Source organism: Pan paniscus, chromosome X (genome assembly GCF_029289425.2).
Source record: "Pan paniscus chromosome X, NHGRI_mPanPan1-v2.0_pri, whole genome shotgun sequence".
NCBI classification, from domain to species: Eukaryota; Metazoa; Chordata; class Mammalia; order Primates; family Hominidae; genus Pan; species Pan paniscus.
The window spans coordinates 52065946-52093836 of NC_073272.2; the positions used below are offsets into that span (position 1 = coordinate 52065946).

Genomic DNA, 27891 nt, shown 5'->3' on the forward strand with positions numbered 1-27891 from the left:
CTTTGGGAGGCTGAGGCAGGGGGATCACTTGAGGTCCGAAGTTCGCAACCAGCCTGGCCAACATGGTGAAACTCCGTCTCTACTAAAAATACAAAAATTAGCCAGGCGTGGTGGTACATGCCTGTAATCCAGTTACTCAGCAGGCTGAGGCAGGGGAATTGTTTGAACCTGGGAGGCGGAGGTTGCAGTTAGCCGAGATCATGCCACTGCACTCCAGCCTGGGCGACAGAGCAAAACTCCATTTCAAAAAAAAAAAAAAAAAAAAAGTAAGAGCTTTTTTTTTTATTAACACGTAACAGTTATACGTGTTTCATTCCTAATAATGAAATTAGGAAAATTGGGATATCCATCACTTCAAACATTTATCTTTTCTTTATGTTGAGAACATATGAATTCTTCTCTACTAGCTATTTTGAAATATACAATAGATTGTTAACTATAGTTACCCTACCAAACTATTGAACACTAGATCTTATTCATTCTATCTAACTGTATTTTTATACCCATCATCAACCTCTCTTCAACCTCCCCACTTCCCAGCTTCTAGCAACCACCAGTCTACTCTCTAGCTCCATGAGATCCCTCTTTTCAGCCTTTACATATGAGTGAGAACATGTAATATTTGTCTTTCTGGGCCTGCCTTATTTTACTTAATGACCTCCAGTTACATCTGCGTTGCTGTAAATGACAGGATTTCATTCTTTTTATGGCTGAATCATATTCCATTGTATATATATTCCCCATTTTCCTTATCCATTCATCTACTGATGGATTAGGTTGATTCCATATCTTGTTTATTGTGAATAGTGCTGCAATAAACATGGGGGTGCAGATATCTCTTTTATATGATTTCCTTTCTTCTGAATATGTACCCAGCAGGGGACTGCGAGGTCATATGATAATTCTATTTTCAGTTTTTTGCTAAACCTCCATACTGTTTTCTATGGTGGCTGTACTATTTCACACTCCTACCAACAGTGTTCCAGGATTCCCCATTTTCCCACATCCTTACCAGCATCTGGTTTTTTTTTTTTTTTTAATAAAAACCATTTTAACTGGAGTGAGATAATATCTCATTGTCGTTTTTAATTTCCCTGAAGATTAGTGATGTTGAGCATTTTTTCATATGCCTGTTGGCCATTTGTGTGTCTTCTTTTAAGAAATGTCTATTCAGGTCTTTGCCCATTTTTAAGTCAGATTTTTTTTTTTTTTTTTTTTTTGCTATTGAGTTGCTGTGTGAGATTTTTGGTATTGAGTTTCATAAAGGAAGGTGGGGGCAAAATCTAGAGCTATAATGTTAAATGCCATATATGATGAATACGAAAAATAACCCATTGACTTTGACAATTAGGCAATAATTTGTAGCTTTTGACAGAGTAGTTTCAGTGGAGTTCTGAGGGTCAAATTCTGGCTGCAGAGGGTGGAAAGCTAAATGGCAGGTGGAGAAGTGGAGATAGTGACTATAGACTCTTCCTTTGAGACTGAGTATGAACAAAAGGAGAAAGACGGGGCAGGAGCCAGAGGGAGAAGTGAGATTGTGGGAAGATGCAAGATAGAAAAACTTAGGTGTGTATATACGATAAAGAAAAAAAAAACAATAGAAAGGGAGAAGGCTGAGCTCCAATAATACAAAGCAAAGGCGCAGCAGCAAAATGAAAGAAAAGCCATGTGGAAAGTTCACCAATAGGCAGATGCTTTTGGTGGTAGCAGAATGACTGTGCCCAAATATGTCCTTCCCTTCCTTCTGCTTATGCCACTGCACTTACCTGCAATGTCTTCCTCTTCTGATGGTTTATTTTTCAAATTATACTCACCCTTTAGCTTAAATTCCACTTCCTCTATGAAGTCTTACCCTATCAATCCCTTCTGCAGTGATCTCTTTCTCTAACAGCAATTTTTGTCTGAACAATCCATTTGATAATCACACACAAGCCTTTATTGCCTTCTTTAAAAATATACTGCTACTTAGTCACATGTGTATATTTTGTCCCCTGCTAGACTGTGCAATCCTCAAGGAAAGGGTTTCTAAGAGTTTGCTACAGCCTCCATGGCTGTAGTAGGGGCTCTTTAAGTCTCCATTGATATGTGGTTCAGGAATGATAGTGTATTATAAAGAAGGAGATTGAAAAACACTGGATTAGGTAGCCCTTTGGTATATAATGAGTAATTTAGTCCTCTTTATAGCAAATAAGGAAACAGTCTTGCAGAGGACAAATAAATATATCCAAGATTATGTGTCTATGTGGCAGTGCCAGGATTTGAACCAAAGGCTCTTTCTCCTATGCTATTCTGCTTCAGTTGTCTGCAAAATTCTATTCAAGTGAAACACCTCTTTCCTTTATAATATTGATAGAGACATGACTCTATTGAGCTTTATTACCAACCAAGTTTCAGTGGCCTCTGCACCTTACGGAGAATCTCCCTGTACCTTACCTCCTGACAATCAGCTTGAGAATCCGGAAGGAGCCTTTGATGAGAATGAGGGCCTCTTGGCGGGAGCCATATAATGGAGTGCCATTGATATTCACCAGCTCATCACCAGTCCTCATCTTCTGGGACAAAGCTGCCTTGCCTCCATCTTCAATCTGTGTTGCAGAGAACAAAACAGAAAGCAGGTAGTGAGATGACTTTCTCCCCAAAATTCTACTTGTTTCTTCCAACCCTGGAGCCACAAGAAGTACTGGGGAATGGCTCCAGGCAGCTCCTGGGAGTAGCTCAGGAGCTGATCACAGGTCATTATTTACTGAAGGCAAAGCTTGGGCAAACCTTTGAGGAAGGAGGCAACATGGAAATAATGCAATCCCTGACTGGAGGAATGAGCAGTCCAACTGGGAAGACTAGAACTTCTAAATACGAAACTGATGCTTGGAATGAACCCTACTATGTGGCTAAAGCAGCAGTGTGGCCTACCAAAACGTGCAGACAAATTAGAGCCAGAAGAGCTAGGCTCCATCAAAATGACCTTTGGTAAGCTCTTTCCTATCTGTGGGCAGGCTTTGAAGTCTGACAAACGTAAGTTTGAATCCTGGCTCTGCTACTTCCTAGCTGTGTGACCCTTAGGAAGTTACTTAACATCTGTGTCTCAATTCCCTCCTACGTGACATGTAGATAACAAGACTAGCTACCTCACAGAGTTGTTAGTATAGTAAATATCTGAGAACAGTAAGTCCTCAATTAACATGAGCTCTGATTATTATAACAAGGGAGTTGACTCTGAAGACCTGGAAAGTGGCTTACAGTTCAACATTCTGTGAGTAGAATGGCAAATTCAAAAGATACAAGTAGGTACAATGTAGCTGCTTCTTTATCTATGTCTCTTCAACATGTGCCCAGCACAGTGCTTCTAGTGTCTGACACACAGTGAGCATTCAGAGAAAGCTGGAAATATGGGTATTTACTGTTCCAACACAGCCTATAGAATTTCCACTAACCAGGGCAATCTGGGGAAGAAGATTGTCAGACTGAGGGGTATTGAAAGCAAAGGCAGAAATAATAGCCACTGGGGCAGGCAAAAGCAAAGCAAAGCAAAGCAGAATGTCTCTGGGGGTCCTTGCTTATGGCTAATTTTATACATTCATTTTTGTTACATTCCTTTTACCATGAAAGTGAGTTCTACCTATTAGAACATCAATTCCATCCATGATAATCCATGAAAGGAGTCATCTCATCCATCCATTAATCATTCCTTAAGTATTGAATCACATTTCTATTATGCACAGGACAACATGCTACATGCTAGAGATATAAAAATGAACAAGGCTCCTAATTTCTAGCCTCAGGGGCAGAAATTAGTTGTCTACAGCTTGTTTATCAACTAAGACGGTCAGGTAAAAAAGGCTCCAACTCACTGATATAATCAGGAGTTGTTTTTGTTTGTTTCCAGGGAAAGGGAACGTAAGGATAATTAAATTGTATAGTCCTTAGGGGATGGCAGATTCTAAATGGGGCAATTAAGGGCTGGTATTCACTGGAGGTATTTTTACACTTCTACTCTTGTTCCAATCTCTCTCTCAGTCTTTTATAATGTCTCCTCCATCTATCCCCACACCATGGAAGTTATAATATTGTTGAGCTTTAGGTTGGCCAGCTCATGTGCAAATTTGGCAGATGAGACCTCCTGAGTGCAGAGAAAAAATTAAGTTCAGGATTTTTTAAACTCCATCGAATTAATTGAACTTCTGAGTTAAATCACAGAATGTTATTACATTTATTGCTGCTAATCCAACTTTTTTTAAAAAAATTAACCTTTGTCTGACAAATCATAGGTTAGCCAAGTGACATTGAATATATATGCCTTTGTTCCGGTACCCGGGCCACACTCAACACCAAACAAGCCAATATTGGTAAATGGGGAACAACTCTAAGCAAATTAAACAGGATTACACTCTTATTTCCATTGTCATTATCATTATTACTTCACAGTCACTGCTGCCTGCCGCCAAGAAAAAAAGAGAGAGAGAAAAGGAAAGTGCTGTACTTGAATTTCAGAAGTTCTATTTGAATGACTCATTACTTTGGCATCCATAGAAGGCCCTTAGCACCAGTCAGAACTTTCAACAGGGATCAGCCATTTGAAAGAGTTTCCCGAGGCTAACAAAGAACCACAAACAGAAGTCTAACTAATGAATGCTAATAGATTTTCCCTGTTGATGTACATTAGTCTTAATTCACTCTACCCATTGTTTTTAATTCATACAACTTAATTATCCATATTACTGTTACCCATAGCAAGTCTTCCCCTCAATATGTATTAAGTACCATCTTTCGTTAATTAAACACTCTGTTACAGCAGCAAGATCTCTGTTTATTCTAGACCAAAAGATAAAAGGGGAAACCTTTTAAACTAAAATGCTTAATTATTGCTGTAGCAAAAGCTCAGGCATTTGGCATTCCTTTACTGCTCCTTCAGCTGCCACTATCTGAGTCCTTGCACAGACTCCTTCTTGGACTACAGCATCAGGCCAACTGTTCATACCCCTTTTTTCTGTTCCATGCCCCTTCTCAGTCACCAGCATCCTCCTCCTTAAGAGATATGTTAAGTGAAATAATCCTACTTTAGTACAAGTCTGAAGATGCTCAGACAAAAAGCCAGCAAATTTTGGGTCCCCAGCATAATCCAAGAGTTCAGAAGGGTCCAGATCAGGAAGTAAGACTCCATTTGGTTGAAGATCCCTTCAACTATATCCCAGACTAGCCCTTTTCCAGACCCAGGGTATTTACTGAGCTGTGCAATGGACTCTATACTCTTCCAGACTTGTTGGTCCTTTTTAAATTACTGCTCACTGGTCTTTCTCCCCACTCTACCTCTAGATTTCTGAGATCTAGCACGTCTTCTATTTATTGTTTGGCCTCCTTACAGCCAGTTCTGTAGGTCAATGTCTCAGCCACATATTTGTTTATATGGAAGACAAAGCAGATGTTCATGTTTCTATCAATAAAAAAAGGAAAGGAAGGAAGGAAGGAAAAATGAATGAGAGGAAGGGTGAAGGGGGATGGAGGGGCGAAAGATGATATGCATATACTTCCGTAAAAGGTTTTGTTTTCCCCTTCCCACCTTCCTCCTCCTAACTCTGGCTGGGGCCCTGGAAAGGTGTGAATCAACAAACTTGTTGAAATTAACATACCTTGTTTGAGGGGCTGTATAACAATATATGATGCTATCCATTCAGTAAGCTTTCCAGCTCTTCCTGAATCAGACCTTCAGGGTGGCTTTCTTGTTTCAGTTGAAGTGTTGTGAATTCTCAGATTAGACCCAGATGCATTGGAATGTCGGTATAAACACACATCACAAAGCTCAATGTAAACGATGGTTAACTTATGTGTCATTTTGGATTACCCAAGTGATTGCTGGGCTAGCAGTGAGTGGCCCAAGTAATTGAAAATTGATTACATAGAGGTCATATAACCAAAAGCCAGGTGGTGCCTGGAAAGCTAGGAAGAGCTGATTGACTTTGGACAAGTCCCTTTCCCTTCTTGCAGCCTCTCTTCTCTTACTGGTAAAATGTGTAAGAGGGACTGACCAGATGATCTCCTGGGGCTCTGACAGCTCTGGGCCTTTTCAGCTCTGACATTCAGTGACCTGTGAACAGTTAGCAAAGTCATGCATTATCCTTCTGCTGACACAGATAATCTCAGCTTTTTGTCCCATTGTACTCTGCCTTCACCCATGTTTTACTCCTTCAAAATTGACTAATTAACATCCATCTCTCAATTCCCCTGGTCTTTATCCACTGTTTCAGAGTGGTCCACCAAGGTTGGAACACTTAATAAGGCCCAGTCAGGACACTGAGAGAAAGAGATTCCTGAAGCCCTATTTTGTGCTAATGAGCTAGCAATTTGGAAATTTTTGATGGGTCTTCAATGAAGCATGAAGTACTCTGATAGCTGTCAACAAAGTGACAAGTTGGCCCCTTGAGAGTAAAGGCAAACAACAATTGACTTAACGGCACTTGCTGGCTTTCTAGTAGCTTTTATTTAGTCAGATACTAACAGATACTTGCTTGGGTCTTTGAATACATTTAGGAGATGAAAAAGGGAATAGAAGAATTATTAAATCAGGTTTATAATTTAAAAATGCATTCAGAGGAGAAACACCATCTGCAGCAATAACTGACAGGTACTGAACACCTATTACAGTAGTGTAAGAGCAGCATTAAAAATCAGTGACATGATTGTGAATACCTCTGCCTGCTACAGGAAATTTATTGGAAAAAATGGGCATCAACTGAAACTTTCTTGGTCAGTTCCAAGAGCTTCTGGCCAAATTACCAGCCCATACTGCTACCTCCACCAGCTTGTCTATCATCTAATGAAGGCAAACAACATAATTGTTTAAATTGATGTGTTTGTTTGTTTTTGTTTTATTGTTTTTGCAAATAGACAGAAAAGATCCACTCAGAATACTGTAGTCCAGTTATTTAAAGAAAGAATATACCTTTTGAATATCTTTTTAGCATCTTAGAAAGATTTTCAAGTTTTTACTAACACTCCAGGCATCCGTTCATCAATTTGGCCTTTTCTGGGAAACGAATAGAAAAATGTAGAGCTAGGGTTAAGCTGGCTTTGGGAAGTTTAACTATTAAGAAGTAGGAGCATCAAAGAATGAATAAAGTGCTTGCTCATTCTGAAACTTAGTTTGAAATCTTAAGCAAACCACAGGTTGGGGGCTGTTTCTAATCTACCCTCTTTTTCCTTGTTGGTATCTCTTAGAATCTGATCATGCTAGGAGAAATTAATCAGGGTTCCCTGGACATGGGAGATACAGGCTTTCAAACCTCGGCAGTCTTCTTGCCATGGCTTTCAATACCTAACTTGTCTCTTTCAGCAACTTCTTCCCTTAAAAACCGCTCTCAAATTTCCGAAGCAGTCTAGATTAGAAAACCAAGAAACTCTGTTCCTAATTTCATCTTCCGTACTTTACACCAGTTTTCCAAAAGGAAAAACAGACAACAAAAACTTTTCAATGAGAATTGAAAAACAATAACCAATTAAAAAGATGTAAGTAGACCTGATTCAAAGGAGTAATCCCTATATGTGGACAGAGGGAAGAGGTGTACACCAAGGGAGAAGCCATTCTTTCCCTCTACCAGCTAATAAGCAGATGCCCAAATCCTACAAGGAGCTGCCCCAGAGTATAAAGCTCTGTGAATCAGGCCCAAGGGCTCCCCTGACCTTGAGCCAACGGAACTATGCGCTGTGCCCCACAGCATGACCTAGCCCAACAGACAGCTTCTTCCTCCCCAGCTGCTTAATCACCATCTAGTTTACTAATCCTCACAACAAAGGCCGTCTAAGCTCCAAATCATTAAATTTCCCTGGGGATTAGCTCCAGTCAAATTCTAAGCATCTTTGCCAAAACTCAGCCCAGTGCCATCAGCTCTAGGAATTTGGTGGTGAGGACAGGGGAGGAAGACTCAAGAGCACTGTCCCCTATGTCAGCAACCAAAGGCAAATTTGTCTTTGCTCCTACCAAGTCAGATCGTCCTGCTGTCTCCATAAGTCTGGTAAGGGGAGACAAACGTGACGGCACAAGAGTAAACTGAGGGTTTCTTACATTGCTAGCAGATATGCTCACTGGGGCTCTGTCAACTCTAGCCATTTGTTTACACTGAAGTGTTCTTCTGACATTAATGCTATCAGTGTTTGTGACAAATGTTAGTCTTTGGTGGTATAGAACAATAGTGTTCAGAATGGGGTACATATATCCCAGGCTGTGTACAAGATGATCCACTGGAACTTCTGTTTATATATCTAAAAAAATTTAAAAGTCAAGCTTTATTAATATATAATATTGGTGATAATAAATTAGATCATCCATAAATAAAATTGTGTATACTGGGGACACATACTCAAAACATTTTTACTGATGTACATTTTTACTAAAAATGTTAGCTGGATTACAGACCCAATGAGAGGACTAAAATCATAAGGCTTTTAGAGAAAAACATGGAGCATATCTTTGTGAACTTGAGGTGGGCAAAAATTTTTTAAGCAGGATGCAAAAGGTAGTAATCATAAAGGAAAGAGTGATACATTGGAGTTCATCAAAATAAAAAAAAATCTTCAGCTCTAAAAAAGGGAATAGACAAGCCACAGACTGGGAAAATATTCATAATACATATTACCTGACAAATGACTTATATCCAGAATATTAAAAGAACTACAAATCAATAAGAAAAAGGCAAATAGCCAATTAACAATTGGCAAGGCTTGAACAAGCACTTCACTAAAAAAGATAGCCAAATACCCAATAAGCATCTGAAAAGGTGCTCAATATAATTCTTCATTAGGGAAATGTGATTTAAAATTATAGTAAAATGTCACTACATATCCACCAGAATGGCTAAAATTAAAAAGACTTAAGTATTGGTGAGAATGTACAGCAATTTGATCTCTCTACGTTGCTGGCAGGAGTATAAAGCTGTACAACCATTTTGGAAATCTGTATGCCTACTCTCAGATCCAGCAATTCCATACTTAGAGACTCCGAAGAGAAATAAGTGCACATGTCCATAAAAAGATTTGATTGTTTGCAGCAGCTTTATTAATAATAGAAAGTAGGAACAACCCAAATGTCCTTCAAAACATACACATACAAAAAATGACATGCTATACAGCAGTCAAAAAAAAACAATATATGTAATAAAATGAATGTCTAAAAGATTATGTTGCATGAAAGAGACCAGACAAAAACAACACATACTGTATGATTTCATTTTATATGAAGGTAAAGAAGAGAGGTGATAATTTGAAAAAATGGTTAACTCTGTACTACTGATTGTAAAGGCAGATGAGCATAATTTTTGGGGGGTGCTAGAAATGTTCTACATAGTTATCTGGCTGCAGATCATATGGGAATATACATAACTAAACATTCATTAAGATTTGTGCATTTTACTATATGTAAATTATTCCTTAATTTAAGAAAGAATTAAAGGAATAATTAGATCAGATTCTAAGAGATACCAACAAGGAAAAAGAGGGTAGATTATGGGGGCAGTTTCCCCAATGCTGTTCTTGTGATAGTGAGGGAATTCTCACGAGACCTGATGGTTTATTCTTTATTCTTTAGTCTTTAATTCTAGACTATTCAGCTTATATTTCTGAGGTAGGCACCAAGACTCCAGCATCATTTTCACATACTCATAGTTTTAATCAAGGCAAAACATTTCTCTTAAAACGTTAGCCTTCACAATAGGGCTATAATCTATGAATCTACCCATTGTTCCTGTCTGCTTTGAGATAGTATTCATCCTCCCTACCTCTTAGAAGGTAGAGGATTTCAGTAAAAAATGAAAATAAAGACCAACACTTTATTTTACCAGTTGACAGGTACAGGTGAAAAGTCTTAATGATTTGATTCCATTTTTAATCTCCAGCCAGTTTTTGTCTTGACATATTATAAAAATAGAATCAATTCCTTATCCAATGTTGGAGCCATCTACTGCTACTCCTCTTGTCAATCTCAGATATGTTTCTTTCTTATGGTCCCCAGAGTTCATGTCAATCTCAGATATGTTTCTTTCTTACAGTCCCCAGAGTTCGTGACACCTACTCCTAGAAGCTGAACTTCATCAGGCTGTTGTCACACAGGCAACTAGCCTTTCCTCAGGCACCATTACTGTCCCTGATATGGTTAGGCTCTGTGTTCCCACCCAAATCTCATGTTGAATTGTAATCCCCACATGTGGAGGGAGTGACCTGGTGGGAGGTGATTGGATTATGGGGGCAGTTTTCCCAATGCTGTTCTTGTGATAGTGAGGGAATTCTCATGAGAGCTGATGGTTTTAAGTGTGGCACTTCTTCACGCTCTCTCTCTCTCACCTGATGCCATGTAAGACGTGCCTTGCTTCCACTTCACCTTCTGCCATGATTGTAAGTTTCCTGAGGCCTCCCCAGCCAGCCATGTGGAACTGTGAGTCAATTAAACCTTTTTTGTTTATACATTACCCAGTCTCAGGTAGTATCTTTATAGCAGTGTGAGAATGGACTAATGCAGTCTCTTTGTTAGATTGCCTATGTTTCTCGACTGTCTAATAAGATATGAATTTCAGTGATACAAATGATCAGAGAACCTTGCAAAGCTGATGTGGTGGAGAGAGTTCAGGGAGAACCAGAGTGGAACAAACCAGAGGAATGAATATGGTAGAGTGCAAGCGAATTTGCTCGTGATTTCCAGAAGCAGTTGTCAGCAACAGAGTTTACCCTTGTATAGCATTAAAATAGTCTAGGACAAACCAGAAAGTCCATAATGTCCTCCAGCATTAAGAGAGCACTGTGTACAAATCTAGCAGGTGAGCCTTAGGAGGCTGAAAAGACCAACAGTCTTTTACCTACCGCCTAATATAAAAACACTATAAAGAGGACATATCAATTCATTGTCATTTTCAAACTGTGCATTAATACTTGTAAGAAATGGCCAAATTAAAACAAGAGGTGTGTTAAATTCCACCAGACTGTTAGAGAGTGATGGGAATAATTCTACTTGGATTAATATAATCTTTATTTCTTCAGTAACAAGCCATTGTTGATGTGAAAACTATTTTTCAAGTTGATCAAAAATGCCTTTTTAACTTGCCTACTGAATGTGAATGAGTTAGATACAGTCTTCCAGCCCAAGAGGATGTGATTAACTATCTGGAATCTGAACCATCCCAAAGCCAGGTTCACTCAATAACTCACTGCTGGTTCTCTAAAGCCATTTATTTATAATCCATTATGCAAAAAGCCAAAGACAGTTTCTAAAGAGTACACATAGCCAACATTAGTCATTTCTGACTGGAAAAGGACCCAGGGACTAAACACCCTTTGGGGTAGGGACAAAAGGCTGCCTCTGGAAACTACTAGGCCTGCTTTGCTGCCTGAAAACCACTTGTCCAGCTTACTAGGAGCCTGTATACCCTCCAGCAGATGTGGACGAAGGGAGAGGGGGTTTGTTTTCTATTTCCCGGAGGTGGGCACCTGCATGCCACTCCCAGAACATTATTTGACCCTGCCCAGGCCCCCTTTCCTTGGCAGTAATTTTAATCTCTGGTCTCCACTTAGACCTCTGACCAGTGGGAGATGGAGGAGGAGAAAAGAGATTTAACTTCCTCTTACCCTTATGAATAACTGCTACCAAAGCAAACAGCTCCCAAATAAATAACCTACCAAGGCATACATGTATGTTGCAAAAGCAATAATAATAACATCCTTTACTGAGCCTAGGATAGATCCCATTTTATATTAAATCAGCACACTTGCTGCTGCTTTCACATAGTGCTACAAATCTGGGAATAAGTGAGCCATCACACAGTCTGTTCCAAGCTACTGTCCTGTTCACATCATGACTGAGAAATGACACACCATCTCTTTCCTACTCAACAAAACGTGCCAAATAACATAAAACAAAACTGAGTTTCCACAACTGAAAAAAAGGAAAAAAAATGCACTCAATTGCTTATGTGTTAGTGGCGGGAAGGGACTCTTGCATCAGAGATTATTTCCTTTTGCAATGACAGGATTAGGTTGAGAAGAAAATGCAGGAGGAAGTGATAGGCATTTGAGTTCAAGACCTGGAAAATAAATAAGGCAAGCAATGTGAACGCCATTCTCTCTGATATCAGACCTGCTTTTTAAGTTAAGGCTGGATAAAAAAAGAGGACCAGATTTTTAGCTTCAGTTCCTGCTCATTCTCACTCTTCTAACTTTAAACAAGAGTACAGTCCTGTCCCTTCTCCTATAAAGGTTGACCCCCTCTGATAGCAGACTCCACAACCTTGGCACTGACGGTGTTCCTCACAGCCGAGGTCACTCTGGTGCTTTTCCTCCTCCCTCAAACTTTTTCCAACCCTCCCTACACATTATCTTTTCCACTCCCACCTCTCCCTGCCCTGCCAACAAGGCATTTGAGCTCGCCTTTTCTACTTCATCTTCCCCTTCTGCCCCCCTACTCCACACCTAGACCCTCTCCTTGGGTTTCCTATGGGCAAACTTCAAGCCCTCCTGTCATTAACATCTGGTACTAACATTCATTAATTAAATCAGACAGACCAAAGAATGATTTTTACAATGTAAACAGCAGCAGATCAGAAGCTCTACATGATCTGGCCATGCATGCCTTTTTGACCTTATTTCCCACAACCTCTCATCCTCTACACACACACACACACACACACACGTCATACCAAACTTTCTGTTCTTCAGAGAGGTCAAGCCCATCCCTATCTCAAGATCTTTGTACTTACTATTCTATCTGTTGAGAACATTCTTCTTCTAGATCCTATATACCTCCTTTTATCATTCAGGTGTCAGCTCAGATCTTGCCTCCTCAGAGAGGCCTTTCCTGACCAACCACATAAAGAATGTTCCTTCTCTTCTCTACCCACATCTCATCACTCTCTATCACATTACCTGTCTTATTGTCTTCATAGAATTTACCACCATCTTACATGATCTCACTTATTTCTATGTATGTTTACTTGCTGTCAAGATACATTATAGTGTGGGAGATAGTCAGTGCCTTTATACAGCTCTGTCACTGGCACCTAGGAAAATAAATGTCTGTATTGAACACATTGTAGTTGCTCAACAAATATTTGTTGAAATTAGAATTAAAAGGGATCTCAGGATATCACCCTATTCATTTGACTGATTCTGGAGAAGTAACAATATTTTCACTTTGTTTTTCATGTAACTGAGGTTCAGGGATATTATATGACTTGCCCGGGATAGAGCATCTATTAGGTTTAAGATACTTTCTTCTGCAAGGTTGTGACAAAACCTTTTGGATTTCACGGGTATATTGCTATTCATGATCCTTAACTAGCAATACAAAGAGTTCTTGCTAAAGAGACACTTTAAACTTTGTAAAAAGCATTATTATTGGCTCAGAGTATTCCAGAATAATTATCCTTTGAGCTAAATATCCCATTTGTCACGAGGTGCCCCAGGGTGAATGTTAGACTCTCAATTTAGTGGAAGGAATGGAGTCTTTAAGGAAACTGAGGTGTATGGCAATAATAACTTGTATCCAGATATGATTCTCCTCAGTTTTTAACATTCTCTGCCTTAGGAAGTTAATTTAAAACACACACAAGCCCTCACAAACAGACCATGAACAGTGGGATATTTAACTACTCCCACCATCTGGGAATTCAAAGTAACATCGACTCCACCTTCGTGTGTACAGACATTACAACAGGCTCTTTCAGTTCACCATCCCTGAAAAATTTAAGAGCAAATCCAGATGATGGGCATAAACCAGATTCTAATTTGATTTAGTGCTTCGTTAACCAGTGCCCTCAGACCCCCAAAAAGTATGTGTGGGGTGGGGGGAACCCTCATCAATGTCCAAATGAGTTTGCCCTGACCCAATTTCATGCGACTATAGTTCTTTCCTTAAAAACCATTTGTTCAGTGGGTTTAGTATTTTATACCTCTGTGAGTTAGTGATTATACCTTTTGTGAGGCTTTTCATATAAACAAATTCACAAGTCAGAAAATAAATCCTTTGTCAAGCCAGGTTTTCTGATTGGGATTTAGAAAATATGGCCACCATGATATGGCTTTAAAAAGTTTAATATCTGTAGCATGCATTCAGTGCTAATGGACAATAAGTGATAGTGAAGTTTTGTCAGGTCTGATTCAGATTACCTGTGGCTGCTGTGAGTTATATGGAATTACACAGAGTTTAATGGTTCTCTGGCAATTTGCCTTGGCTCAGGGCCAAGGCAGCTAATGCTTCAATCAAACTGCTCTCCCCACCCCCACCCCAAGACAATTTCAGTTTCTAAGTCTTGAGTGTATCTGTGATGAAGCCTTCAGTGACACTCTCATACAAATGCCAAAGGGTTTTTTTTTTTCTCCGTCTCTTTCTCTTCCTTCTTCTTTATGGCTGCATATATTAAGTGCTCCTGTAGCTTTGCTGAGACAAACTGCCTGGCTGGTGCTTATAAAGAGAAGAGCTTTTAAGGTTTGATTAAAACAGAGGAGCCAACAGTCAGAAGATGAGAACAGGACAATATCCCTTTTCTCTGCAGTGCCATCAGATATATCCAATTCACCCTAACATGGGCCCTGGACCCACCCTGCAGGCCAACTTAAGGCAGCAGCCCTCCCAAATCACTTGAGTAATCAAAGAACATATCCCATCAAAGGCAGGTAGCCTGCCTGACAGAAGAATCCCATGCATGGCAAGTTACCCTCCTCTCTTTTAGGAACCCAACTGGCCCTGAAGCTGGGATTCTGCCACAGATTCCTGGCATCACTTTTGCATAGTTGAGACAGTGGACAAAGGCCAAGTGAACAAAGGCCAGAAACGTCCTCTACAAACTTGCAAAAAAGGCATGTACAACTCTGAGGTACAACCGTTCTGTGGATAGCAAATATTCTGGGTCCAAACTCTTTCATCAATCGCTGTTCAACCCTGTCCCCTCAACCTCTCCTAAAACCTCCAGTGGTGCTTCAGCACTAGCACCTCCTGCTATTTAGCTAAAGTGACTCCTAGACCCTTTGTCCAACTGATTCCAATGTCACATTTACTGGCTATTCTAGAGAGAATGCTCATTTTAAGAGACTAGCTGCCATAGAAGCAGCAGGAGGGAAGGGCAGAAACCACAGGATTCCTACTTTGCGCTGATTGCCACTAACTCATTTCAGCTGCTAAGGGGAGGCCCTGTTGGGGGAGCCAGGAGAGGAAATGGGTTCCATGTACAGTCCACTTTAAATTGTTCACAATTGCGTGCTCAAAAATAGTCTCTACTAAACATTTAGCATGCCCATTAGCACAAGCCATAAAGCTTTAGGCTTTGCTGTACTGTTCGCCCAGGCTGCCTAAGCTGCTTTCCTATGGCAAAATGATTAAATGGTTGGCAAGTCAGATACATGCAGGAAGGATAAAGGAGCTCCAAGGATGGTTAAACCTGGACCCAGGAAGAATGGTTTAATATGACTTCTAAGCACATAAAAAAATTTAGAGGGAAGGACCAGCTGTTCTCAATTTTGATTGAAAGCAGAGCAAAGGAAAAGAAACTGACATTGCAATGAGAAGGACTGATATTAGCAAGAAGGAAGAACTTCCTGCCAGGCAAAATAGGTAAATGTTAGACTGAGTGGTCAGTCAATGAAGGTTGTGGAATTTCCTTCTTTAGAGTGGCTCTTCTCTGCTATTTCTGTGTGGTCCTTCCAGAGGGGTGGGGGACGGAGGAAAGAGAGGCAGCCAGAGGTCCAATTTAGTCCCTTTCAGCACTCAGAATCTCTTATTTGCAACATTCTGGGATCTGTAACACGGTCACTGGGACACTTGAAAAGAAAGAGGCAACGAGAAGCTTGCTGGTGATCTTAAACATTTAGATTCTCCCCAACTTTCTATCCCTCACAATGAGCCAAGCTTTTGCCCTGGCCCCCACAATCCCAAGAAAGCAAGCGAAGACTTGCTTTTGGCTCCACAGGGCCCCTAGGCCATGCATATGGGAACAATATTTTCTGAACCCAAAAGCAGAACATGGTCTGACAATTATATTTATGAGGACAAAAGGATAGAATATGTGAAATCAGAGCTGTCCCAGGAAATCTGGGTGTATGGTCTCCATAGCCACATATTATCTCTTCTGAGGGTCCCAACACAGAAGGGAGTTAATTAAAACTATGCCATGTGGTTGGGGGCCTAGATTCTTTCCCTGTATGCAGCAAGATCAGTTAGGACTGTGAAAAGATAGGGTCATAATAAGTCCAGTACAAACTGAAATTCCTGCTGTGCAGGTTGGAGAAAAGGAGTAGTCTATGTGTCTTTCCTAGAATCTCTTCACTCTAAAATGTAGCTGGAGCTAAGGGACATGCCTGTCCTCACTGAATCATAAATAATGCCATATTTATAGAGGGGAAGAAATGTGTCTGGCACAAGGGATCCTATTTATACATTCATTCATTCAGTCCTCAGAGCAGTGGTTCTCAAAGTGTGGTACCTGGACCAGTAGCATCAGCATCTCCTGGGAGCTTGTTAGAAATTCAGGACTCACCCTAGGTCAAATGAATCACAGACTCTGTGGGTGAGGCCAGTAATCTGTGTTTTAATCCCTCCAGGTGATGCTGACGAATGCTACAGTGTAAAAATCTCTGAATTAGAAGTCCTCCTGGTGATGCTCACATTGCCAACCAGCAACAATAATATTAACCAAAAGAATCAAAGTCACAGGCATGTTTGGTAGGGGCAGGCACTAGCCCATCAGTATCTCTGCTAATTTAGCCTATAATAACTCTCACAGATTTCTCAAACAACTTAAAACTACCATTCGACCCAGAAATCCTACTACTGAGTATCCAAAAGAAAATAAATTGATCTACCAAAAAGACACACTTGTATGTTCACTGCAGCACTATTCACAATAGCTACGACATGGAAACCACCTAAGTGTCCATCAATGGTGGGTCAGATAAAGAAAAGGTGATACATATATACCATGGAATACTACGCAGCCACAAAAAGAATGAGATCATGTCCTTTGTAGCAACATGGATGCAGCTGGAAGTCATTATCCTAAGCAAATTAATGCAGGAACAGAAAACCAAATACCACATATTCTCACTTATAAGTTGGGAGCTAAACAATAGGTACTCATGGACATAAAAATGGCAGTAATAAACACTGGGGACTACCAGAGGGGAGAGGGAGAGGGACGAGGGTTGAAAAACTAACTATTGGGTACTATGCTTAGTACCTAGGTGACGGGATCAATTGTACCCTGAACGTCAGCATCACGAAATACACCCACGTAACAAACCTGCACATGTACCTCCTGAATCTAAAAAGTTGAAATTATTTTTAAAAATGTATACACATATAAAAAATAAATAAAAAATATCTCACAATTCCTGGGTCATGGAATAGTCTGAATCTTACTACACACCCAATTCCTTGAAGCCTGGGTTTCAAAGGTAACTCAGCCTGTCTGCTTTGATAAGATTCTTTCAAATAAGCCAAAGTCCCTTTGGGTTTTTCATCTAAATCCTACTCAGGCACACACACTCCTTTGAGTATTCTGTGACTGTTTTCGCCCTTAGCCTTGATCTAAGTCTCAAGGAACTGACTAGAGCTCACTCTAGGACCAAGCCAGGAACATTTTATGTTTACCAGCCTTATTTTTAATTTTAAACAAACACAGATGAAAGAGTCCCTGCTGTAAAGAACCACCACTTAATGCTAGCCCTTATACCTTAGTAACATTAAATTAAAATAAATTACAACAAATAGTCATTGTTTCACCTCAGTTTAAACTGACAAAGTTAACTGCTGCAATCAATGGGCAACCTTTCACAAACATTTGCTGAAAAGGAAAAGAAATGCTTCCAGGTGAAACTTATCAAAGTGAAGTGCACTGAGGACCAAATCTTATTGTATGCCACCTGGTTTTCTCCCAAAGCATCAGTCAAGGAAAGAAAAGAGATCTCAACACAGCCTCCCAGTTAGAATCATTGACTTCTAACCACCAACAGAGATGCTGGTTCAGGTAAGGAAGTTACACAGCATGGTTAAAACCAACACACATGAGGGGAATTTCTGGGGTGATGGTAGTGTTCTATACATTAATAGAGATTTTGGATACACAAGTGCATGGGATGTCAAAACTCACCCACGTCAGATTTTGTATTTCATTGTCTGTAAATTTTACCTCAAAAGGAAAAGAACACCTGTAAACAAACATTGAACTCTAGTAAATAATACACGTGCTGAAATTTTAGGGGGACCTGCACTGATGTCCTCAATTTACTTGGAAATGTATCAGAAAATAATATTGATGAGTGAATAGAGAAAATCAATACATGAATAGATATGAAACAAGTATAGCAGGAATAGATTAGTAGAATCTAGGTGATGGGTATATATAAGTGTTTAATGTAAAATTCAGCTTTTCTGTAAATTTAAAACATTCTGTTATAAAATGTCAGAAACACACAAAAACAAGTAAAAAATTTGGATTTTTATTGTCCCACAGACCTTTCATTGATGTATGCATTCCAATATGCATGAACTGAAATCGTACTATGTGCAAGGCACTAGATCATATCCTGGTTCTGCCATTTAGTGACAGTGTGACCTTGGGCAAGTCACTTCACCTCTCTGAAACCTGTTTCCTTATTTGTTTAATGGTGAGAATAATAGCACCTACCTCCCAGGGTGGTTATTGTTGAAATTACACTTCAATTGCTGACCACCTAATGAGAGCTATATTGAGTAGGGAACTCTCAATTAAGTGCTACTTGTTCCTCTCCCCTGTGGGATCTGTAGGGTCTCAACTATGGAAATTCTTTTGTGTCAGCTTCAGCTTGATTGCTGAGCACTTTTTGTTTCTTGAAAATTGCAGCCTGGGCCACGACCTTATATTATGGTGGGTATATAGCGTTCATATGTTTCAACTGACTCCCTGACATTCAATTGAGTTTTGGTTTTCAAACTCCCCTTTGCAAACAAGAAAAATTAGAAAGATTACCCTTCACAGCCTCTGGTAACCATCCTTCTACAACACGGAGACTATAGTAAATAGTAATTTCATTGTAAATGTTAAAATAACTAAAAGAGTGTAACTGGATTATTTGTAACTCAAAGGATAAATGCTTGAAAGGATAGCTACCCCATTCTCCATGATGTGATTATTTCACATTGCATGCCTGTATCAAAACATCTCATGTAACACATAAACACCTATTACGTACCCCAAAATTAATTAAAAATAGAAACTTTCTGAAAGGAGTATAAAGCAAAATTTAAGCAAGAGATTAAAGCTGGAGTGTGGTCTAAGGTAGTTCTGCCTACAACCATTTGAACCCATGGTGAAAACACTTGACTCACTCTCTTGCTTACCTTCTCTCATAGTTCTGACATCTTTTCCAGCTCTGGGATGACTCCCCACAAAACGGAATCCTGTCATTTGGAAAACATGCTCAACCCTTGTTGGTTTCCTTTTCAGTTCACTTCCTGAGAGGATTCTCTCAGCACTCTTCCCCTTGATGCGTATCCCATCATTCACTAATTGGTATGAGAGAGGTGAAACAGTCTGCTTTTCAAGGGTAGGTGTATGCTCCTCTGCAAGGGGTTGCGTCTGGCTTCTCTGAGTCCCCTACCTGGTTTGAGGTAACAGGAAGGTTGACTGTTCTGCCAGGAAAGCACTGCCAAACTCTGGGTCTGGGGAAGCAACTCGAGAGCAGGCAGGCGGGTATCCACCCCAGGAGATAATAAAGCACAGCAGAAAAGAAACCTGGGCCTGAGAAGCTGTCCGGGAGGGTTCTTTACGAGCCTGTTTAACAGCAGAGCTCTATGTAGCACAGGAAATCATGCACCCAAAGTGCAGCAGACTTTATAGTGGTCAAACCTAATCAGGCTATAATTAAGGCATTTTAGGAGGCAAAAAGTCTTTGGCAGCAATGATGTCTACACAAGAGAGTGATGTCAAGCAATTATTTGTCACTGGGACTCAACATCTAGCCCAAAGATTCGGGGCAGGCACAGTAGCTCATGCCTGTAATCACAGCACTTTGGGAGGCCTAGGTGGGGGGATTGCTTGAGCCCAGGAATTTGAGACCAGCCTGGGCAACATAGGGAGGCCCTGTCTCTAAAATTTTTTTTTTAATTAGCTGGGCATGGTGTCATGTGCCTATGGTCCCAGCTACTCAGGAGGCTGAGGTGGGAGGATTGCTTGAACCTACCTAGGAGGTTGAAGCTGCAGTAAGCCATGATTGCACCACTGTACTCCCACCTGGGTGACTTGTCTCAAAAAACAAAAGTAAAAATAAATTTTAAAATAACCCTAAGGTTCACCCTGTCCTCACAGTGCCACCCACAGTACTGATGGGATTGATTAAACTAGCACTTGAAAAAATGAAAAGATTGCTTTATTTTCTTCCATTCAACGTGTTGTCTCTTCACTGTTTATTGCTTCCTTTGTTGTGCAGAAGCTTTTAAATTTAGTATGGTCCCATTTGTCTATTGTTGTTTTTGTTGCCTGTACTTTTGAGGTCTCAGCCATAAAATCTTTGCCCAGACCAATGTCCTGAAGAGTTTTCCCTAGGTTTTTCTCCAGTTATTTTATAGTTTCAGGTCTTATGTTTAAGTCTTTAATTCATCTTGATTTGATTTTTTTATATGGTGAGAGATACAAAAATCATTTCATTCTTCTGCATATGCTTATTGAGTTTTCCCAGCACCATTTATTGAAAAGGGTGTCCTTTCCCCACTGTATGCTGTTGGTGCCTTTGTCAAAAATCTGTTGGCTTTATTTATTTATTTACATGGCTTTATTTCTGGGTTCTCTATTCTTTTCCATTGGCCTATGTGTCTGTTTTCATACCGACAGCATGCTGTTTTGTAATATAGCCTTGTAATATATTTTGAAGTCAGAAGGTGATGCGTGCAGCTTTGCTCTTTTTGCTAAGCATTGTTTTAGCTATTTGGGCTCTTTTTTGCTTTCATACAAACTTTAGGATTATTTTTTCCAATTCTGTGAAAAATATTTGCAAACTATTCATCCAACAATGGACAATATATTGTATATTTCAAAGTATCTAGAAGAAAGGACTTGAGATGTTACCAACACAGAAATAATAAATACTTAAGGTATGGATACCCCAAATACACTGACTTGAACATTACACATTATATGCATGTAACAAATATTCACATGTACCTCTTAAATATGTAGAATATTATGTATCAATAAAAGAAAAAAAGGAAAAAACTGGACAATGGGGTGGGAGATTCCTTTATATTTAAATAATATTTACTGTTTTTAAAATGCACTTCAACACTTTTAAATTATAACTTTAATTTACAGTATGTTAAGATAGCAACACAGTATAGGAGAGTGCAACTTTTAATGATAGGATATGTGAAACTCTGTAGTCAAATAATGCTTCCTGAAAAAGTTGATACACCTGCCCAACCAGTTATTAGAGGCTCAATCTTCTGCAATTCCCAGAGGATATGCTACAGAAGATCATGAAGCTTCAGAGAATACTGTTCTGCCAATGAAGGTCCATGTTCAGAGACATTTTGAGACCCTGTTACATAGAGAGGCTTAGTTTTCAGACTGTTGATTAGAAGCTCTAGGGAACATGTGCCAGTTAACCACAACAGATGGAGAGGAGGGAGAAAAAAGTTCATTACACTGTTGTTTACTCATTGTTTTCTATAGACTCTACCCCTTAGTGTGTCCCTAAAATACAAAATAAGAAGGCTGTTTGAGGGCTTTGCTTATATATGTTTCTATGTTATACAGATTTTTTCATATCCCTCTTATTGCTTGATACGCTCCTGACATTCTGCCTACCCCTTCCCTGTGAAGCCTGGTTAGGTTAGTAAGGCCTGTGCACTCCCAGAGCACTCTGCACACACCTCTACTCTTGTGTTCACTTACCAAGTTGTACTGAAGTTGTCTGTTCATAAGTCTGTGTCCCCTGCTCTACTGGGCAGGGGGTCTCTCTCATACCTGTGTCCCCAACACCTATGGGTGCTCAGTAGATGTGTGTTGCACTGTTTGGGGAAACTTAAGGTTAGTACCTAGGTTTTATTTTAAACTTTCAATCTAACAGTGCCTTTTACACAGTAGGTGTTATGTCTGATGATAGTAATTTTTAAAAGGCCTCAGAAAACAAATAACCTGATTAAAAATGGGCAAAAGATCTGCCAAAACATTCCTCAAAAGAAGACATGGCAAATGGCCAGCAGGCATATAAAAATATGCTCAACATCACCAATCATCAGGGAAATACAAATCAAAATCACAACGAGATATCACTTCATGCCTGTTAGGATGGCTACTATCAAAAAAACAAGAGTGAAGTGTTGGCGAGGCTGTGGAGGAAAGGTGGTGATTAGGTGCTGTGGTGAGGCTTGCACAGCGGTGGTGGGAATGTAAATTAGTACAGCCATTATGAAAAACAGTATCAAGGTTCCTCAAAAAATTAAAATAAAGCTACCCTATGATCCAGTCATCCTACTTCTGGGTATATATTCCAAAAAAAAAAAGGAAATCAGTATCTTGAAGAGATATCTGCACAACCATGTTCGTGGTAGCATTATTCACAATAGCCAAGATACTAAGTGTCCATTAATGGATGAATGGATAAAGAAAATGTGGTAGATATATACAATGAAACACTATTCAACCTTAAAAATGAAGGAAATCCCATCATTTGTGGCAACATAGATGAACCTGGAGGACATTATGTTAGGTGAAATAAGCCAGGCACAGAAAGACAAATACTGCATGATTTCACTCATGTGAGAGCTTATTAGAACTATTAGAATCAAAGGGTAGAATGGTGTTTGCCAGGGGTGGGGGCAGATAAGCAGGGGGAAGGGGGTTTGGGGAAGATATTGGTCAAAGGATACAAAATTTCAGTTAGACAGGAGGAATAAGTTCAAGAGATGTACAACATAGTGACTATAGTTAGAACAATGTATCATATTCTTGAAAATCACAGAGATTTTAAGTGTTCTCACCACAAAAATGACAGGTATGTGAGGTAATGTATATTTTAATTCGCTCAATTTAGCCATTCCACAGTGTTTACATATTTCAATACATCCTGTTGTACACCATAAATATATATAATTTTTATGTCAATTAAAAATAATTTTTTTACAAAGGTTTCAAAGGTATATGGCACCTTATGTGACTTACCAAATGTCTTCACATTATTTCACATGACCCCCTACCAGCAGCCTGTTCAGAAGCAAGTCAAATATTTTAACAACTGCCATTTGATACATAAGGGAATTGGCTTGGAGCAATTAACTGACTGTCCAAGGCCACACAGCTAATATGAACTCAGTGGATACTTTGAATCTACCCTATTGTTTTCCAGTGCCCATGTTTCTCTCCTTTTTATAAAGATAGAACTGAGAAACTTTGACACCTATATGGTTTCCCGGACTTACTTGTTATTAGGTTCCTCTCACTTCAACTGGAGAACAAAGTAATGATTTACCTTGATACCCGCTGACAGTCATTATGAACAGCTGAATCAACCAATCTTAAAGCCTGCCTCTTCCCTAGAATTCTTGTTATGTGAGATAATACATTTCCTAATTGTTTAAGCCAGTTAGAGTTTGGGTTTCAGTTACTTGCAGCCTAAGTCGTACCTGACGTACGATGCCTGCTTCCCAGGAACACTAAATTTCTTAAAGATAGGGCTCCAGTCATTCTCCCAGTCTGGCCTTCTCTACAGCACTTCCAGGCTGGCTCACTACAAGGGACTATTCTTGTAGGGGTAAGGGGGATCCATCTCAGAGAAAGGGTGCCAGAGGATTTCCTGAAATGAAAGTTAACTTGTTGCTGAAGGGACCAACAGTTGTAAAGCCGTGGTTTTTTTGTTTGTTTGTTTGAGACAGAGTCTTGCTCCATCACCAGGCCCGAGTGCATTGGTGCGATCTCAGCTCACTGCAAGCTCCGCCTCCCGGGTTCAAGCGATTCTCCTACCTCAGCCTCCCCAGTAGCTGGGACTACAGGCGACCGCCACCACACCCAGCTAAATTTTTGTATTTTTAGTAGAGACGGTGTTTTACCATGTTGGCCAGGATGGTCTCGATCTATCTCTTGACCTCGTGATCTGCCCACCTCGGCATCCCAAAGTGCTGGGATTACAGGGGTGAACCACCATACCTGGCTTGAAGCCATGTTAATTGGTTGCAGCAGAAGCCAAGCAACCAAATCAGAAGAGATTTAATGTATTCTCCACCTCAACCCCACACACCAGTGTCTCTCTTGGCAGTGCTGGGAGAGAAGGGACAAGAACATTTACATCACTTCCACCAGATAGTCCTTCAGCCCACTTAAAAAGACTGCAAGCCAGCATCTCCCCAGAAGGCAGCAGTCTCCAATTACTCACATTAGGGCAGCAGTTTTCACCCCAAATCCCAAAAGGCTTTCCAGCACTGTGGGTAAGGAAAAGTTCCAGAGAGATGACTTTATGTCTCAGTTCCATTAAACATTCATTGTGTGGCTGAGATGTACTCTTGGAATACTTCCATTTCCCCAGTAATAGAATGGAAATAATACTTGCTCTTTCCCTCCCTTCCAAGGACACTGGAAATGTGAATAACATTCATGAGGTCTGCAAGAAGACCAAGAAAGTGCCCTGCACCAGGTTCAGGCCTAGATCCTGAAGGTTTTTAAAGGATTACAAACAGAATGGCTCCATCTACCAACATCCTCTATGATAAGCAACAAACATATACCGAGTGTCCACTGTGTGCTGGGTCCAGAGCTTGGCGTTGGGGCTACATTGGTGAGGAAGCCACTTGTCCCTACTCTCAAAGGGTTCCCAGTATTGTGGTAGAGACAGGCATATAAATCCAGATGTGGAATATGATAATTTCAATTTGCTGATATCTGTGTGGAAAAGTTGTGAGAGATAAGCTGGAAACATGCGTTGGGATGAGATGAATCATGAATGCAAAAGTAATCCTAAACATATATAAAAACCAGTATAGCAGCAGCAGCACCAACAAAGCAGAATAGATGCAGGTCAGTGCATGGAACAATGTCCTCCAGGTCCCTTGCTGTGCTGGGCACTAACCCTTTAGTGGCTGGGTCCAAGAGTTGGGAGGGGCAGCTGGGGCAGCAGGAGGGGTCTTGAAGAGGCTCAAAGAAGCAGCTGGTATCAAAGGATCCCATAATTTTAACAAGAAGTGTGGTCATATCAGTGAATACTAGTTAAATACAGCCCTGCTTCTATGTCATGTGAATGAGCATGAGTGCTACCTTGTGGTCATCCAGGAGCCCCAAAATGTCATTGGGTTGGAAACACACTTTAGCAGCAGTGTGGAAGATGGGCTAGATTGGGGCACCATGAAGTCAGGCAGATAAGTAGGAAGGCTTTGTAATATACCAAGGAAGATGGATGATGTCCTGAATTACTGAAGTGGCAGGCCCAAAGATGATTACATAAATCTCCATTTCTATAGATCTCCTTGGTTCCTAAGAATTCTCCCATCTTTTTATTCTCATGGCTACAATCTCCTAGGCCAATGCAAACTTACACACACACATGCATGCTTGTGTGCAGATCCTGCTTCAGTATGTATATTCAACTAGTGGCTGGCAGGCTGTAATTATGGCAGGCAAGAGGCCTGCCAAGAAAAATTCATTCAAATACTGAGGTCATCCTATTCCCAGCTGCAAGAGAGTGGCTACGGTATAAACTCTGCCTTCATAAACCCAAACTATATTTTTGGATAGTCTTCTCTATTTTTCCAAGCACAGTCACACAATTATCTCATTTGTTCTCTTAACAATAGTCCTAGGAGGTCAGTAAGGCTGATATTATTTAGCTCCAATGTAGAGACGGGAAAAGTCCTTCAAAGAGAAAGGACTTGCCTAAGGTCATTCACAATGAGTCAGTAGTGACTCTACGACTAAGATGCCTTCTACTTCTTGGTCCCATGTTCCTCTCAATCTTTTCCATATAACCTCCTTCAGATACAATTTCAGGTCATTTTTGTTTCCACCTCCTGCAAACTAATATTCATTCTATCTATTCTAATAGTCATTTCTAAGAGAATTCTGTGGATAAATCAGAGTCGCCAATTTTATCTTCCAAGTCCTTGCTCAGGTCTCACCATTCCCTCCAGGAAATTTTCCCTGGTAACTATAGTTCAGTAACCTCAACCCCTTCTTCTTTAAATATTTACTCTCAGTATTAATGTGTTAGTGCTTTATGCTCTCTTGTTGTGTTCAGATTACTCCATCTGTGACTTGTCCTTTTCTTCTCCCCGCCTAGCACAAGATTTGGCACATAAGGGAACACTTACTAAAGTGTTGTTAATGTATGGCTTGATCCATTAAAGCCTAACTCTGGCATCAGACTGCCTGCAATTTCCAGTCAACAACAAAGCACTCTGAATATATGTGTTTGTGTGTGTGCACACATGTGTGTGCGTGTGTGTCTGTGCACCACTCATCTAGTGACCCTGAGGGTAACTAACTCAATGCTGTCAAAATGCAGCATCAGCACATAGTTATTTTACATTCCAGTAGGAATTGAAGCAAGGAAACTTTTCTCCCTAATTTTTTCAAAATAAATATTGCTCTGGTTCCAAATGGTATATTTTTGACATCTTGTGTACATTTCTGAAATAGAGTCCAGATGAGAAACCAGCTAATGTGTATGTCCATTCCAATCTGAGAACAGCAGATTCCCACTCATAGGCAATTTTGTTTCTGAAATCTCAATTGCAGAAAAAAGACTAGGGGGAGCATGTTTGCAGGAAGGGGTAAGGCCGACATGAAGTGACTGCTAGACAATCTGAGGCTTGGGGGCAAGACAAGGACATGGGGAAGAAAAGAAGGGGATGTGAAAATTTCTTCCCTCTCCTCTTATGATTGCCAACACAGATTTTTAAGGGACATGAATGGGAAAGCAGCTGATGGCTGCTCCCAACAAGGCAGGATAATTGCAAAATATCATTTAGACATGAGGGTGGCCAAAGGCAGGTGAACCCCAAGAAGACAGGTAAACAGGCCCCAGAGAACACCATCCACTTGGTTGTCTGGTCAGAAACTCCTCCTTAGAGTCCCCAGCTGAGAGTAAAGGAATCATTTTTCTATTTCTTCTACAACATACAATATTGCCCAAGTACCTACTATGTATTAAGTACTGTGCTTGGCACTTACCAATATAAACCTTTTTGCCTTGTAGTGATTCATACTCCCATTTTACAGATGAAGAAACTGAGAGATAAAGTCTTTTACTCACCATCCCATAGTGTGTCTGACTCTATCATGTAGGTTCTTTCCATTGCACAACTCTGCCTTCCCAAGGTATGTTCAGTGAGATCTGGTAACAAGAAGAAAGCTGAAAACCCCTCCCTAGCAAGCCTAAGGTTTCACAGAGGCACTTAGTCTTAAATGAAGAGTGGGATTATAACCTAATGGAGAAAAAGATGGAAAGCGCATTCATTCCTGGCTGAAGGAATAGCAGATGGAAAGGCACTGATGTGGGGAAGAAAAAAAAAATGTTCAAGAAAGTATAAATATTTTTGTGGGATCACCTGAGGGTGAGGACAGGTGATAGAATATGAAGCGAGAGCAACTAAGGCCAGATTATAAAGGGTTTCATTTCATATGCCATGTTAGGGAATGTGGGTTTTCTCCTGGAGATGAGATAGACTGGAAGAGAGGGAGTACTGATATCAGATCTCTGATCTCTGTTTTGAAAAGATCACTGTGGCACTGACTGCATGCAGGGACACCGAGCCAGGAAAATCTGGCAATAATCAAGGCAAGAGTCAAGATGGTGAACCAAGTGAGGCCTAGCTCAGAAACTACTGACTCCAGAACAGTTGTTACCAGAAAGAGGTCTGGATTCAGACCCCAAGAGAGGGTTCTTGGATCTTGCACAAGAAAGAATTCAGAGTGA

At 40.2% G+C, this 27891-nt stretch overlaps 1 protein-coding gene across 5 annotated transcripts in view; it reads right to left on the reverse strand.

The window, feature by feature from the left end:
• Positions 1 to 27891, reverse strand: part of SHROOM4 (shroom family member 4) — a 248616-nt gene that overhangs the window by 125859 nt on the left and 94866 nt on the right. For all 5 annotated transcript variants that reach the window (XR_004668918.3, XR_004668917.3, XR_612672.5 and 2 more), the window contains exon 2: positions 2434 to 2585. Coding sequence is in view for 2 of the 5 variants with exons in the window: in XM_034950500.3 (XP_034806391.2) it covers positions 2434 to 2585 (152 nt within the window). In the remaining 3 variants the exon portion in view is untranslated. The remainder of the gene's footprint in view (positions 1 to 2433; positions 2586 to 27891) is intronic.